General features: G+C 42.0%; 1 protein-coding gene across 1 annotated transcript; it reads right to left on the bottom strand.

Annotated features, from left to right (window-relative positions):
* Positions 1-1,544: 1,544 nt before the first annotated feature.
* LOC311057318 (uncharacterized protein) lies at positions 1,545-11,959 on the bottom strand. The gene is made up of 4 exons (XM_084074273.1): positions 10,263-11,959; positions 9,213-9,219; positions 7,103-7,990; positions 1,545-2,601 (listed from the first exon to the last, which is right to left on the bottom strand). The coding sequence occupies exons 1-4, from the start codon at positions 11,906-11,908 to the stop codon at positions 1,612-1,614; spliced, it is 3,531 nt and encodes a 1,176-aa protein (XP_083930399.1). The 5' UTR covers positions 11,909-11,959; the 3' UTR covers positions 1,545-1,611.
* Positions 11,960-15,597: the final 3,638 nt, after the last annotated feature.

Here is a 15,597-nt window from a genome sequence, read left to right as displayed (position 1 = left end):
TTTGGTTGCGCTCGGGTGTTGAGCTCTGAAAATAGCAGATCTACAAGCTCACAACACGTTGCGCTGCAACGCGTTGTGAGCTTGTAGATTGGCTATTTTCAGCACGCAACCGTGCGCAAAAGTGTAAAATCAGCCATTACGACGCCATCAAGGCCCTTCAAAATACATTTTAGTCGACTAAATCAACTGTAGATTTAGTCGATTATAATCTTTTGATATTTAGTCGACTAAAACTAGACAAAAACTAAAACCTTTCAGATGACTAAGATATGACAAAAACTAAATGAAAATGTATTCAAAAGACTATGACTAAAACTAAATCAAAATCTGCCGTCAAAATCGACACTGGAACCACATTACGAGTCCATGTCGTTCCATTAGTACCCTCTTCCATTAGTGATACAATTACGCTAAGGATTATCCTTTATAAGTGGTCCAAAAATAACCAAGTCCATACAAATTTGTATTTATCCTGGCTATACTTGTACTTTCATTCTCAGGATTTGTTTTAAAATGATGTGTGTGTGTGCCAGGAACGATTGCCCCGCATTGTGAACCTCTAGGCTCCGGAACCAGAACCACTCGGGTCCCATGTCTGTGATTGACTGGTTAAATAGTTAAGTATCGTTAGCGAGCTAGCCTAGCACTGAAGACACTGAGGCCCACGGACAGGCCCAAGACCAATGAGGTATGTACACACATCCCTGCACAAACCAAACATACTGTACACACAAACCAGTCAAAAATAATAACACTAATTACATGTTAAACACATGAACCCTAGCAGCCCTATTCTGCACATGTCATAACAGGCCATCATTTGGCCCAAATAGCAAAGAGATATAGTGTAGATGGAAACGGGAGGGAACCGAGTACAGACCCCTTGTGAGCGTTTGGACAGGCTCTTTTCGGGGAAGAGAGGGAAAGCATTAGGGAGCCTAGTATAGACCCCTATAGATGCCTGCTTTGTATGATACACTTGTTAAATATGAATATGAATGGGAGGTAAACCCTGGTGATACGCAGGTATCTTATAAGTAACGGTGCTGACTCAGATAAGTTAATTGGCTGGTATAGGTGCTCACGCAGCAAATATGTTTCCTCTTTATTCATGTCGTCACAATACCACTACAGTCCAGTCTGATCCAGTACAGTCTTTGTCTGATCATGCAATCCATTTAACTGATCACATTTCTTAAGCACACTTCTAGTAAGCAAAGGAAATAAATGTCCAAATATTTTTGGCGAGCCAAGACCCGTTTTTCTTTTCTTCATTTTTTTTTTTTTACAATACTCATGCAGTCATACACAAACATTTATCAAACTAATAGTATTTATCATGTCAATTTCTTTATTCTTTCCCATTAGAAGATACAGAACTCAGAAAGCCCACCCAAAATAAATTGTATAAATTCATGAAGGAAAACATTTAATAATACAGAGAAACAAATAATACAACAAAAGACAAATGCAATAAATGAACAATGTGTTGTTCCCTCCTACACAATGTTACAATTTAGTTTAGTTAATTTAGAAGAAAGAACAAACACATGTAATTTGGTTGTTTTTCTAACTGAATTATTTATATCACCACAGAGGTTTACCCAAACTCTACTTGAGGTCACATAACTCGGCAGTGTCTTCATAATTAAGCCAAAATCCAGCATAGAGGGCCTGGGTGAATGTAGTCTGGACTGTGTGGAGGAGAGTCATGGTGTCAGAGACGCTGTAGTAGGACAGAGTACCTGCTCTGTGATCCAGGTACACTCCTACTCTGGAGGACACGGGACCTGGGATTACAGTATCAATGTCTCCATGTTGGAAATTATACATGTCTTCGGAACACCGTAAAGTCCAAGATTTATCATCTGTTCCAAATCCAATTCCTGTCCTGCTGATATCTTTATATGAAACTGCATTATCAACAGCCTCTCCACTCCACTCGACCTCCCAGTAACATCGCCCAGTCAGACTCTCTCTACTCAGAACCTGACCGAATTCAGTGAATCTCTCTGGGTGATCAGGATATGATTGTTCTTCTTCCATCTTTGTTACTTTTCTGTTCCCGTTAGACAGATACAATGCTTGATTTGCTGTGTTTGGATCCAGTGTGATTGGATGTGAATATTGTAAGAACTCGGCTCTGGTCTTGGGTTCTGGTAGTATTGACAGTAAAACATCCACTTTATACACTTTCTCTGAGATATATTTCCCTCTGACTTTAAGAATGTCCTCTAGTTTGTCTCTCATCATTGACACAGCCACAGTCACCTCTTCAAAGTATCTCAGAGGACGGACATTGCTGCTGACTGGGTGTGTATATTCACTGATCCTTGAGAGGGAGGTGGAACCGTGTAGGAAACGGATGTGATCCTCTGTGTGTGAGAGCTGCTCCACCTCAGCATGTCTCCTCCTCAGCCCAGTAACCTCCTGCTCCACACGCCTCCTCAGTTCTTCAACCCGACCCACTTCACATTTCTGCTGGTCTCTGATCAGCTCCCTCACCTCAGATCGTCTTCTCTCAGTGGAAGAGATGAGCTCAGTAAAGATGGTGTGACTGTCCTCCACTGCTCTATCAGCAGAGTGATTGATGGAATCCACCTCCTGGTGAAGCACTTTCACGTCTTTCTCTCTCTCCTGGATTCTCTGCTGGATGTTCTGCTGACTCAGATCAAGCTCTTTCTGTCTCTCAGACCGTTCTGCTGTGGCTGAGATAATATCGTGACCTTTGTGTTTTTCTATGGAGCACAGATAACAGATACACTGCTGATCGGTACGGCAGAAAATCTTCCTCACCTCGTCGTGACAAGAGCAGATGTTCTCCTGAAACTTGGCGGAGGCTTTGACCAGCTTGTGTTTCTTTAAAGCAGGGTATTGATAGTGAGGCTGGAGGTGAGTGTCACAGTAAGAGACCAGACACTGAAGACACGTCTTCACAGCTTTCAGTTTTGTCCCAGTGCAGAAATCGCAGGCCACATCTCCGGGTCCATCATAGCAGTGATCAGGAGGGACAGCTTGGAGTCCTGTCTTCTTCAGGCTCTCCACCACCTCAGCCAATATGTTGTTTTTCTTCAGAACAGGTCTCGGGGTAAAAGTCTCTCTGCACTGTGGACATCTGTAGGGTCTGTTCTGATCCTCCTGATCCCAGCAGACTTTAATGCAGCCCATACAGTAGCTGTGTCCACAGGCAACAGTCACTGGATCCTTCAGTAGATCCAGACAGATGGAACAGCACAACTGCTCCTGGTCCAGTTGAACTTGCTGCTGTGCCATTTTACAGCACAACTATCTGACAGACACACTGCATGCGTTTAGTCCGAGTTCAGTTTATCTTTCATGTCCTCAAAAATCACGTGACAATGGGAGGTTCTTCTTGGTTGTGTGTGTGTGTGTGTGTGTGTGTGTGTGTGTGTGTGTGTGTGTGTGTGTGTGTGTGTGTGTGTGTGTGTGTGTGTGTGTGTGTGTGTGTGTGTGTGTGTGAGGAGTGTTTTAAAGAGGTAGTGTCTAGTTTACTGATTCATTGGTAGAAAATATGTTGACACGAAAGTCAGTAGTTTTCCTCTCAAGTTGAATTTATAAAAGGAACCTCATTTGAAACCCTGATCAACATTTAAAGAGACTGAAACTCTGTTTTTAACTTGTCTGTACTCTCTCTCTCTCTCTCTCTCTCTCTCTCTCTCTCACACACACACACACACTACAGTGAGAGCAATATAGACAGTAAGTCGGCAGAGTAAAGTACAGTCATAAAAGAATAATAGAAATACACATAGGCCTACAGTACAGTAGTCATACACAAAACATTTATTTTAACCATTAAAGCGGCACAATATAACTTGTGTGACGCTGTAGTATGATGAAATAGGGCGTGGAGTAGGGCGAAAAAACACAAAAAAAATGAATAGGGAGATAAGAGGTTTCTGCCCAACAGCAACGTTATGAACTGTAGCAGCCCTATCCTGGGCATGTCATGATAGACCAACATTTTGAAAAAACAGCTTATCTTCATGCTCACACCGTGTGGCGTTGCGACGCGCTGAGAGCTTGTAGGTCGGCTGTATTCAGCGAAGGGATTTAGTGTAGAGGGAAACGGGAGGGAACCGAGTACAGAGCCCTTGTGAGCTTGTCGGAGAAGAGAGGGAAAAAAGGAGGGAGCCTAGTATAGACCCCTGAGAGACTATGGTCAATGAAGTGTATAGGGCAGGGGTCTTCAACGTTTTCAGCCCAAGGACCCCCTAGCTGAGAGATGAAGCAGGGACCCCCTGTATATTGTATAAAATTGTGTTTCAGATTACGTTTTTTGGTTGTTTACTAGGTCTGCTCTTTTTCCCTCTACACCTATACATCTTTGCCAAAAATAGCCGCTCTACAAGCTCACAACGCCTTGCAGCGCGAGGCGTTGTGAGCTTGTAGATCTGCTATTTTTGGCTAAAGTTCTCCTCAGAAAAGGGATGCAAGGGTTCAAGTGGTTAAGGGAAAAACAATCATATCACACAAAGATTTGGCGGACCCCCTGTAGTAACTCTGAGGACCCCCTAAGGGTCCCGGACCCCCTGTTGAAGACCCCTGGTATAGGGTTTAAGAGTGATTAATGGGTTAAGTGATTAAGCACACACTCGCTCCTCATGGAACGCATGGTGAACACCATTGGCATGCTGGAAGGCAGCTGGATGCTTGGACACTGCAGGTGGAAATCTACACCTGACAACTTATGAAATGTAAATGAAATATAAACTGTAGTGTAATATAGACATTCCCATTCATGCATCGACCTGAAATCATTTGCCCAACAATGCTACACAAATCATGTTTTGTGTAATCTGAGATGTACAGTATTTTTTCCCCCCATTTACTGTAATACTACTGTACACCTGAAAATACAGTCAAGCCAATTATTGCAGCAATCTTTTAATCCAAATCAGACACTGTGGCTATCCACCTGAGCCTACTTTGTATGATACACTTGTTAAATGAATGGGAGGTAAACCCTGGTGATACGCAGGTATCTTATAAGTAACGGTGTTGACTCAGATAAGTTAATAGGCTGGTAGAGGTGCACACGCAGCAAATAGGTTTTCTGTTTATTCATGTTGATAGGTCTAAAGCTATGTATTTTGTCGACACTATTGATATATATGCCATTGTATCCTATTTTAGTGTGCCATCTCTGCATAACTCAAGTTTGCCTACCAATCCTATGATTTTATTAAGTTCAAGGTGGTCTGGAACTAATCCTAGTATTAGTTCTCTCCTTTCCTCTAGAGAACGCATGTGTTTTGAGTTGCACAGCGCACAGGCCCAGCCGAGGTCACTGATTATCTCTGGAGGAATACAATAACTGCTCATTGGAGTTAACTTGACCATCTATGACAAAGCCACAACACCTCCAGCGAGGCCGGTCAGAGCCAAGGTCTCGCCAAAGTCTCAACCTACGAGCAAGGCTCCTCATGGCCAGCTGTCATCGTCAGAGCTGATAACAACTTAATTTGTGTATGACTGTTGTGATCATTGACTGTTTAGTCAGAGAGATACTTTTGCTGTACGGTGCCTCGTGGATTGATTCTTTCTCTTAATACAATGTCAACCTTTTAATTTGAGAACCGGCCTGTGTCTGTCTTTGATTTCATCTCATCCTTTTTACACTGGGTTTTCAGCTGTTTAACTACAAATAGTTTTAATTAACATAGAGCAGGATTTACGACCCTTATCAGCTCTTTTATCTACTTTATCACATGTTTTATTTTATTTCATGCCATCTCAATACCTCTACAGTATGTTTTACTCAATCAATGGTACATCTTTATGTAATCACTCTAACCATGTTTTTTATATACAGTATATATTGTGGCACCTAAGTGTGTGTGTGGGTGTGTATTTGTCTGATTGTACAATCCATTGGACTGATCACATTTCTTGTGCACATTGCCAGTGAGCAAAGTAATATAAAATAATATTTTTTACATAATGTGTTTTTTTTGTATTACTTTCATTGTCATCATAGACTGGCCTTCCTTTTTCCCTTTTACAATACTCATGTAGTCATACACAAATAAAACTAATAGTATTTATCATAACATTTTAATAAGACAGAGAAACAAGTAATGCAATAACAGACAAATGCAATAAATGCACAATGTGTTGTTCCCTCATACACAATGTTACACTTTATTTTAGTTAATTTAAAAGAAAGAACAAATACATGTAATTTGGTTGTTTTTCTAACTGAATTGTTTATATCATCACAGAGGTCTACTTACTACATAATAATTATGAAGACATTATTATGTTGTCATGAGAGATGAACCCAGTATCTGATCTACTTGAGGTCACACAACTCGGCAGTGTGTTCATAGTCAAGCCAAAATCCAGCATAGAGGGCCTGGGTGAATGTAGTCTGGACTGTGTGGATGAGAGTCATGGTGTCAGAGACGCTGTAGAAGGACAGAGTACCTGCTCTGTGATCCAGGTACACTCCTACTCTGGAGGACACAGGACCTGGGTTTACAGTATCAATGTCTCCATGTCTGAATTGATATTCTCCTCCTGAACACCGTAAAGCCCAAGATGTATCATTCGATCCAAATCCAATGTTTGTCCTGCTGATATCTTTATATGAAACTGCTATATCAACAATCTTTCCACTCCGCTCGACCTCCCAGTAACATCGCCCAGTCAGACTCTCTCTACTCAGAACCTGACCCCATCCAGTGAATCTCTCTGGGTGATCAGGATGTGATTGTTCTTTTTCCATCATTGTTACTTTTCTGTTCCTGTTAGACAGATACAAAAATGTATTTGCTGTGTTTGGATCCAGTGTGATTGGACGTGAATATTGTAAGAACTCAGCTCTGGTCTTGGGTTCTGGTAGTATTGACAGTAAAACATCCACTTTAAGCACTTTCTCTGAGATATATTTCCCTCTGACTTTAAGAATGTCCTCTAGTTTGTCTCTCATCTTTGACACAGCCACAGTCACCTCTTCAAAGTATCTCAGAGGACGGACATTGCTGCTGACTGGGTGTGTATATTCACTGATCCTTGAGAGGGAGGTGGAACTGTGTATGAAATGGATGTGATCCTCTGTGTGTGAGAATTGCTCCACCTCAGCATGTCTCCTCCTCAGCTCAGTAACCTCCTGCTCCACACGCCTCCTCAGTTCTTCAACCCGACTCACTTCACATTTCTGCTGGTCTCTGATCAGCTCCCTCACCTCAGATCGTCTTCTCTCAGTGGAAGAGATGAGCTCAGTAAAGATGGTGTCACTGTCCTTCACTGCTCTATCAGCAGAGTGATTGATGGAATCCACCTCCTGGCGAAGCACTTTCACGTCTTTCTCTCTCTCCTGGATTCTCTGCTGGATGTTCTGCTGACTCAGATCAAGCTCTTTCTGTCTCTCAGACCGTTCTTCTGCGGCTGAGATAATATCGTGACCTTTGTGTTTGTCCACGGAGCACAGATAACAGATGCACTGCTGATCGGTACGACAGAAAAGCTTCTTCACCTCATCATGAGGAGAGCAGATGTTCTCCTGAAACTTGGCGGAGGCTTTGACCAGCTTGTGTTTCTTTAAGGCAGGGTATTGATAGTGAGGCTGGAGGTGAGTGTCACAGTAAGAGACCAGACACTGAAGACACGTCTTCACAGCTTTCAGTTTTGTCCCAGTGCAGAAATCGCAGGCCACGTCCCCAGGTCCATCATAGCAGTGATCAGGAGGCACAGCTTGGAGTCCTGTCTTCTTCAGGCTCTCCACCACCTCAGCCAATATGTTGTTTTTCTTCAGAACAGGTCTCGGGGTAAAAGTCTCTCTGCACTGTGGACAGCTGTAGGGTCCATGCTGATCCTGCTGATCCCAGCAGACTTTAATGCAGCCCATACAGTAGCTGTGTCCACAGGCAACAGTCACCGGATCCTTCAGTAGATCCAGACAGATGGAACAGCAGAACTGCTCCTGGTCCAGTTGAACTTGCTGCTGTGCCATTTTACAGCACAACTATCTGACAGACACACTTCATGCGTTTAGTCCGAGTTGAGTTTAGCTTTCATTTCCTCAGAAATTACATGACAATGGGAGGTTCTTCCTGGTTGTGTGTGTGTGGGAGGAGTGTTTTTAAAGAGGTATTGTCTTGTCTAAGTAATTCACTGGTATAAAGTATATTCATCCTGTTTAAATGAAGTTCAGTAGTTTTCCTTTTATGTTGAATTTATAAAAGGAACCTCATTTGAAACCCTGATCAACATTTAAAGAGACTGAAAGTCTGTTTTAAACGTATACTCTCTCTCTCTCTCTCTCTCTCTCACACACACACACACACACACTCTAGTCTCTCTCTCTCTCTCTCTCTCTCTCTCTGTCTCTCTCAGTCTCACACACACACACACACACACACACACACACACACACACACACACACACACACACACACACACACACACACACACACACACACACACACACACACACACACACACACACACACGCTACAGTGAGAGCAATATAAACAGTAAGTCGGCAGAGTAAAGTACAGATTAATAGAAATACACATACAGTACAGTAGTCATACACAAAACATTTATTCTAACCATTAAAGCAGCACAATGTGACTTATGTGTGACGCAGCTTATGATGAAGTAGGGCGTTAATTTATGAGAAAAAAACACAAAAAGTTATGAATGCTAGCATCCCTGTTCTGGACATGTCATGATAGATCAACATTTTGGGAAAAACAGCTTATCTGCATGCTCACACCGTGTGGCGTTGCGACGCATTGTGAGCTTGTAGGTCGGCTGTATTCAGCGAAGGGATTTAGTGTGTAGAGGGAAACAGGAGGGAACCGACTACAGAGCCCTTGTGAGCTTGTCGGAGAAGAGAGGGAAAAAGGAGGGAGCCTAGTATAGACCCCTGAGAGACTATGGTCAATGAAGTGTATAGGGTTTACATGATTAATGGGTTAAGTGAAGCACACACTCGCTCCTCATGGAACGCATGGTGATCACCACTGGCATGCTGGAAGGCAGCTGGATGCTTGGACACTGCAGGTGGAAATCTACACCTGACAACTTAAGAAATGTAATGAAATATAAACTGTAGTGTAATATAGACATTCCCATTCATGCATCGACCTGAAATCATTAACCCAACAATGCTACACAAATCATGTTTTGTGTAATCTGAGATGTACAGTATTTTTCTTTCCATTTACTGTAACACCTACTGGACACCTGAAGATACAGTCAAGACAATTATTGCAGCAATCTTTTAATCCAAATCAGACACTGTGGCTATCCACCTGAGCCTACTTTGTATGATACACTTGTTAAATGAATGGGAGGTAAACCCTGGTGATACGCAGGTATCTTATAAGTAACGGTGTTGACTCAGATAAGTTAATAGGCTGGTAGAGGTGCACACGCAGCAAATAGGTTTTCTGTTCATTCATGTTTTATTTTATTTTATGCCATCTCAATACCTTTACAGTATTTTTTACTCAATCAATGGTACATCTTTATGTAATCACTCTAACCATGTTTTTTATATACAGTATATATTGTGGCACCTAAGGTAGGTGTGTGTGTGGGTGTGTATTTGTCTGATTGTACAATCCATTGGACTGATCACATTTCTTGTGCACATTGCCAGTAAATCCAAAAATACTTTTGACATAATGTGTGTGTTTTTTTTGTATTACTTTCATTGTCATCATAGACTGGCCACATGATATACAGGGAAGCCACTCAGTTATTAAACCCCGTCTTGTTTTTTTGTGAATATGTTTCACATTTAATTAACTCTGACATCATCACTATGATGACATCAACTCGTCATCAGATTCACAGGGAAGCCATGGCGTTATTAGACCCTGTTCTTTTTTTTTACAATACTCATGCAGTTATACACACACATTATCAAACTAATAGTATTTATCATGTCAATTTCTATATTCTTTCCCATTAGAAGATACAGAACTCAGAAAGCCCTACTCAAAATAAATTGTATGAATTCATGAAGGAAAACATTTTAATAAGACAGAGAAACATGTAATACAATAGCAGATAAATGCAATAAATGCACAATGTGTTGTTCCCTCATACACAATGTTACACTTTATTTTAGTTAATGTAAAAGAAAGAACAAATACATGTACCGTAATTTGGTTGTTTTTCTAACTGAATTATTTACATCACCACAGAGGTTTACTTACTACATAATAATTATGAAGAAATGATCATGTTGTCATGAGAGACAAACCCAGTATCTGATCTACTTTAGGTCACACAACTCGGCAATGTCTTTAGCAACAAGCCAAAATCCAGCATAGAGGGCCTGGGTGAATGTGGTCTGGACTGTGTGGATGAGAGTCATGGTGTCAGAGACGCTGTAGAAGGACAGAGTACCTGCTCTGTGATCCAGGTACACTCCTACTCTGGAGGACAGGGGACCTGGGATCACAGTATCAATGTCTCCATGTCTGACATTATACATTCCTTCTGAACACCGTAAAATCCAAGATTTATCATCTGTTCCAAATCCAATGTTTGCCCTGCCGATATCTTTATATGAAACTGCTATATCAACGTTATCTCCACTCCACTCGACCTCCCAGTAACATCGCCCAGTCAGACTCTTTGTACTCAGAACCATACCCCATCCAGTGAATCTCTCTGGGTGATCGGGATGTCCTTGTTCTTGTCTCGTCATTGTTGCTTTTCTGTTCCCGTTAGACAGATACATTTTTCTATTTGCCGTGTTTGGATCCAGTGTGATTGGACGTGAATATTGTAAGAACTCGGCTCTGGTCTTGGGTTCTGGTAGTGTTGACAGTAAAACATCCACTCTTTTCACTGCCTCTGAGACATTTGTCCCTTCCTCTTTAAGTTTGTCTCTCATCTCTGACACAGCCATAGACACCACTTTAAAGTATTTCAGAGGACGGACATTGCTGCTGACTGGGTGTTCATATTCACTGATCCTTGAGAGGGAGGTGGAACCGTGTAGGAAATGGATGTGATCCTCTGTTTGTGAGAGCTGCTCCACCTCAGCATGTCTCCTCCTCAGATCAGTAACCTCCTGCTCCACACGTTTCGTCAGTTCTTCAACCCGACTCACTTCACATTTCTGCTGGTCTCTGATCAGCTCCCTCACCTCAGATTGTCTTATCTGAGCGGAAGCGATTAGCTCAGTAAAGCTGGTGTCACTGTCCTTCACTGCTCTATCAGCAGAGTGATTGATGGAATCCACCTCCTGTTGAAGCACTTTCACATCTTTCTCTCTCTCCTGGATTCTCTGCTGGATGTTCTGCTGACTCAGATCAAGCTCTTTCTGTCTCTCAGACCGTTCTGCTGTGGCTGAGATAATATCGTGACCTTTGTGTTCTTCTATGGAGCACAGATAACAGATACACTGCTGGTCGGTACGGCAGAACATTTTCCTCACCTCATCGTGACGAGAGCAGATGTTCTCCTGAAAATTGGCGGAGGCTTTGACCAGCTTGTGGTTCTTTAAGGCAGGGTATTGATAGTGAGGCTGAAGGTGAGTGTCACAGTAAGAGACCAGACACTGAAGACACGTCTTCACAGCGTTCAGTTTTGTCCCAGTGCAGAAATCGCAGGCCACATCTCCGGGTCCATCATAGCAGTGATCAGGAGGGATAGCTCGGAGTCCTGTCTTCTTCAGGCTCTCCACCACATCAGCCAATATGTTGTTTTTCTTCAGAACAGGTCTCTGGGTAAAAGTCTCTCTGCACTGTGGACATCTGTAGGGTCCGTTCTGATCCTCCTGATCCCAGCAGATTTTAATACAGCCCATACAGTAGCTGTGTCCACAGGCAACAGTCACTGGATCCTTCAGTAGATCCAGACAGATGGAACAGCACAACTGCTCCTGGTCCAGTTGAAATTGCTGCTGTGCCATTTTACAGCTGAACTGCGACAGACACACTGCTTGCGTTTAGTCAGAGTTGAGTTTAGCTGCATTTCCTCATCACATGACAATGGGAGTAACAGGTTCTTCCTGTTTCTGTGTGTGTGTGGGAGGGATGGGTGTTTTCTTAAAGAGGTAGTGTCTGGTTTACTGTGATTCATTGGTAGAAAGTATGTGAATGAAAGCCAGTAGTTTTCCTCTCATGTTGGATTTACAAAAGGAACCCAACATTTAAAGAGACTGAAACTCTGTTTTTAACTTTTCTCTCTCTCTCTCTCTCTCTCTCTCTGTCACACACACACACACACACACACACACACACACACACACACACACACACACACACACACACACACACACACACACACACACACACACACACACACACACACACACACACACACACACACACACACACACACACACACACACACACACACACTACAGTGAGAGCAATATAGACAGTGAGCAGAATAAAGTCCGGTCATAAAATAATAATAGAAATACACCTACAGTACATTCATACACAAAACGTTTATCTAACAGTATTTATCATGTTGGTTACTCTTTAATGCGCGGCATCGGACCATAACACTGACGCACACTGCCAGTAGACCAAGGAAGTAAATCCCTGAATATCTCTCACAATCTCAGGTTTTTTGTTTCTATTTTTCTCTCACACTCTGTGAATTCTTAATCTCACATCCACTGTCCTACCGTCCCTCCATATGTGGGACTGACACCATCAACATGACATCAGAGATTAACAGCCATGCCACGCCCTAATTAGACCCCAACATGTTTAAATCTGTCCCTGTCACTCCACTCTTCTGAAAATGACGTGCCTTAACGAAAAGCTGCCGACCCTTGAGGGCCCCCACTTCCAGTGGTGGAAAACTCAAATGTTTTACTTAAGTAAAAGTATCAATACTACAATATAGAAGTTACAAGTAAAAGTCCAGAATTTAAAATTTACTTGAGTAAAAGTGCAAAAGTATTGGTGTCAAAATGTACTTAAAGTACCAAAAGTAAAAGTACTAAAATGTTTGAAAATAGCAGATCTACAAGCTCACCGTCTCATGAGCTTGTAGATCGGCTATTTTCAAATAGCCTAGATATAAGATAGGGCTAAAGTGGTTAATGTGTGTTTTATAATGTAATAATGTATATCTGCAAAGTAACTAGTAACTAAAGTTTTCAAATAATTGTAGTGGAGTAAAAGTACAATATTTGCCTCTGAGATGTAGTGGAGTAGAAGTAAAAGTACAGAAAATTGGAAATACCCAATAAAAGTAAAAAATACCTCAAAATTGTTCTTAAGTACAGTACTTGAGTACATGTACTTGGTTACTTTACACCACTGAAAAACCCACCCAGTGAAGCAATAAATAATACCTAATTGACACGGCTGACACCCTGATAACCTTTTTTATAGATATGGATGCATGTGTCTTACATAATGAAGAGGACGGACTGTGTCTCTAAGCAACCTCACCTCTAATGTGATCATCCAGCAACCACCAGCCAGCTGAATGACCTCTGTTTGCATACTGAATCCTGTTACCACCTACCAGTGGTGTGAAGTAACTAAGTACATTTACTCAAGTACTGTACTTAAATAAAATGTTGAGGTATTTTTACTTTACTGGAGTATTTCCAATTTTCAGTACTCTTCTAACTTCTACTCCACTACATCACTACATCTCAGAGGCAAATATTGTACTTTTAATCCACTAGAATTATTTGAAAACTAGACCCCGCCCACTCTCTGAGTGTACTGCTCCACGCAGCTTCAGGCTGATAATCAGGCTATCCCAGTCTAGCTGCTCAAACTCGTGGGCAAGATTCGCCAGGGAAAAAATGAAAAAAATCAACATAACATTAGCAGCCCCTCACCCTCTTCTATTGTAGCCAACCACAGCAAGTCGCCTTTGTTTTCAAATTGGCCTCTTTTGCAATTAGGCCGAATTGTAAGTGAGGGCCATTTGAAAACCGGTTTGTAAGTGAGGGGCCATTTGAAAACCGGTTTGGCCGCCAAACCGTACATTGATTATACTTGCATATTGTATTTTATTCACGTTAATCTCTCTTGCATTTACATTGCAATAGTTCCTTCTCAATAGACCTATCAGGGGGATACAGATTCTGCCCATTCAACATTAGATTCCAGCCTACGGCTGGTTACTAGTTACTTATCATAAAACATACATTAACCACTTTAGCCCTATTTTATACCTAGGCCATTTGAAAATAGCCGATCTACAAGCTCACCACGCTAGATCTGCTATTTTCAAACATGTTAGGACTTTTACTTTTGGTACTTTAAGTATATTTTGATGCCAATGCTTTTGTACTTCTACTCAAGTAACATTTTGAACACAGGCCTTTTACTTGTAACAGTATTTGAGTGAGTATTTTTATATTGTGGTTATTGCTACTTTTACTTAGGTAAAACATTAAGAGTAAGCTAGCCTTCCACCACTGTCTGTCTGTTACCACCTACCAAACACCCCGCCCAGGGTTGCATTGGCGATTTGGAAAGCGGTTGCACTCTATTTTAATGACGTCATGCGCACATCACTTAACACCTACACCACACCTCATTCCTATGTTAATTCATGCTGGTGTGACAACCGGCAGTCGGCAGCAGTGTTGCCAGATTCTGTGAGAGAAACAAGCAACCAGGTCTAGGAAAACCAGCCCAAAAGAAGCGACTATGGGCCACATGAGCACTTTAACATACATCAGCTATTTGAAAATAGCAGATCTACAAGCTGTAGATCGGCTATTTTGAAATAAAATCTTGTGGAGAAATTATAATAAGCAGATCTGGCAACCCTGGTCGGCAGCCTTTGCTAACTTTGTTGAGGTGTGAATTTAAGGTTGTTTTAAATCTAATCTAATCCATCTGCGTGCGCGTTCTCCTGCTCAAAATAGCGGTTGCACGGCGTGTTAGCCCCTCCCATGACCAACGCAACCCTGACCCTGCCCCCCCCCCCCCCTTCTGTCTGTTACCACCTACCAAACAGGGTTAGGGTTAGGAACCTGAACACACTGATCAACACAACGCATTGTCAGCGCAATAACCCCAGCAATGTTGGACAAACTGATAAAGCGCCGCGTTAATCAGCTTCATACGAGACAGAGACGTTGACAATCATAGAAGTACAGTAGCCTAATGTCAAAGGGGTTTTCTGTAAGTTATTGTATGAGAACATGATACGATCCACCCCTATAAACCCCTGCCCACACACTTATAGGTCAGCTAGCACAGGACGTGTGTGGCCCTCCTTTAATAGAAACAGATGGGTGCTGTGTTATTGAAATATGATCATAATATGCATGCCCCCTCCCTGAACCTGGCAGGTTATGATAATGTGTGCCAGCTGAGGCTGTGTGATAAGAAGGACAGATGCCGGAGTCATCATAAACAAGGCTGTGACTCTTACTGGGGCCATAATAAAATTCGGTCCCGTTCTCCCTTCAGGGAACCAGGAAATGTTTCTGTCGAGAAAAACACAAAGCCAGACTTAATTTGGCATAGGTTACTTAGACGTAGCCACTTAAAACCTGCACAATTTACTGTACTTTGTATATAGACTATAGAGTCTATTTTCTTCCCCTCTACTACACCAAATCTCTTCACTGAAAATAGCTTAAGTAAAGCATAATTGTGATGC

This window comes from Gymnoscopelus microlampas (assembly GCF_963454915.1).
Source record: "Gymnoscopelus microlampas genome assembly, chromosome: 12".
In the NCBI taxonomy this organism is placed as follows: Eukaryota; Metazoa; Chordata; class Actinopteri; order Myctophiformes; family Myctophidae; genus Gymnoscopelus; species Gymnoscopelus microlampas.
This window is presented reverse-complemented; position numbering and strand designations above follow the sequence as displayed.

What these genes read in the sequence shown, in the direction of transcription:
- LOC311057318 (XM_084074273.1), bottom strand. Translation starts at nt 11,908, where the DNA reads ATGGCACAGCAGCAATTTCAACTGGACCAGGAGCAGTTGTGCTGTTCC. An exon ending in TGAGGAGGAGACATGCTGAG is followed by an intron (nt 2,602 to 7,102) that starts GTGGAGCAATTC and finishes CTTCACCAGGAG; the next exon opens with GTGGATTCCATCAATCACTC.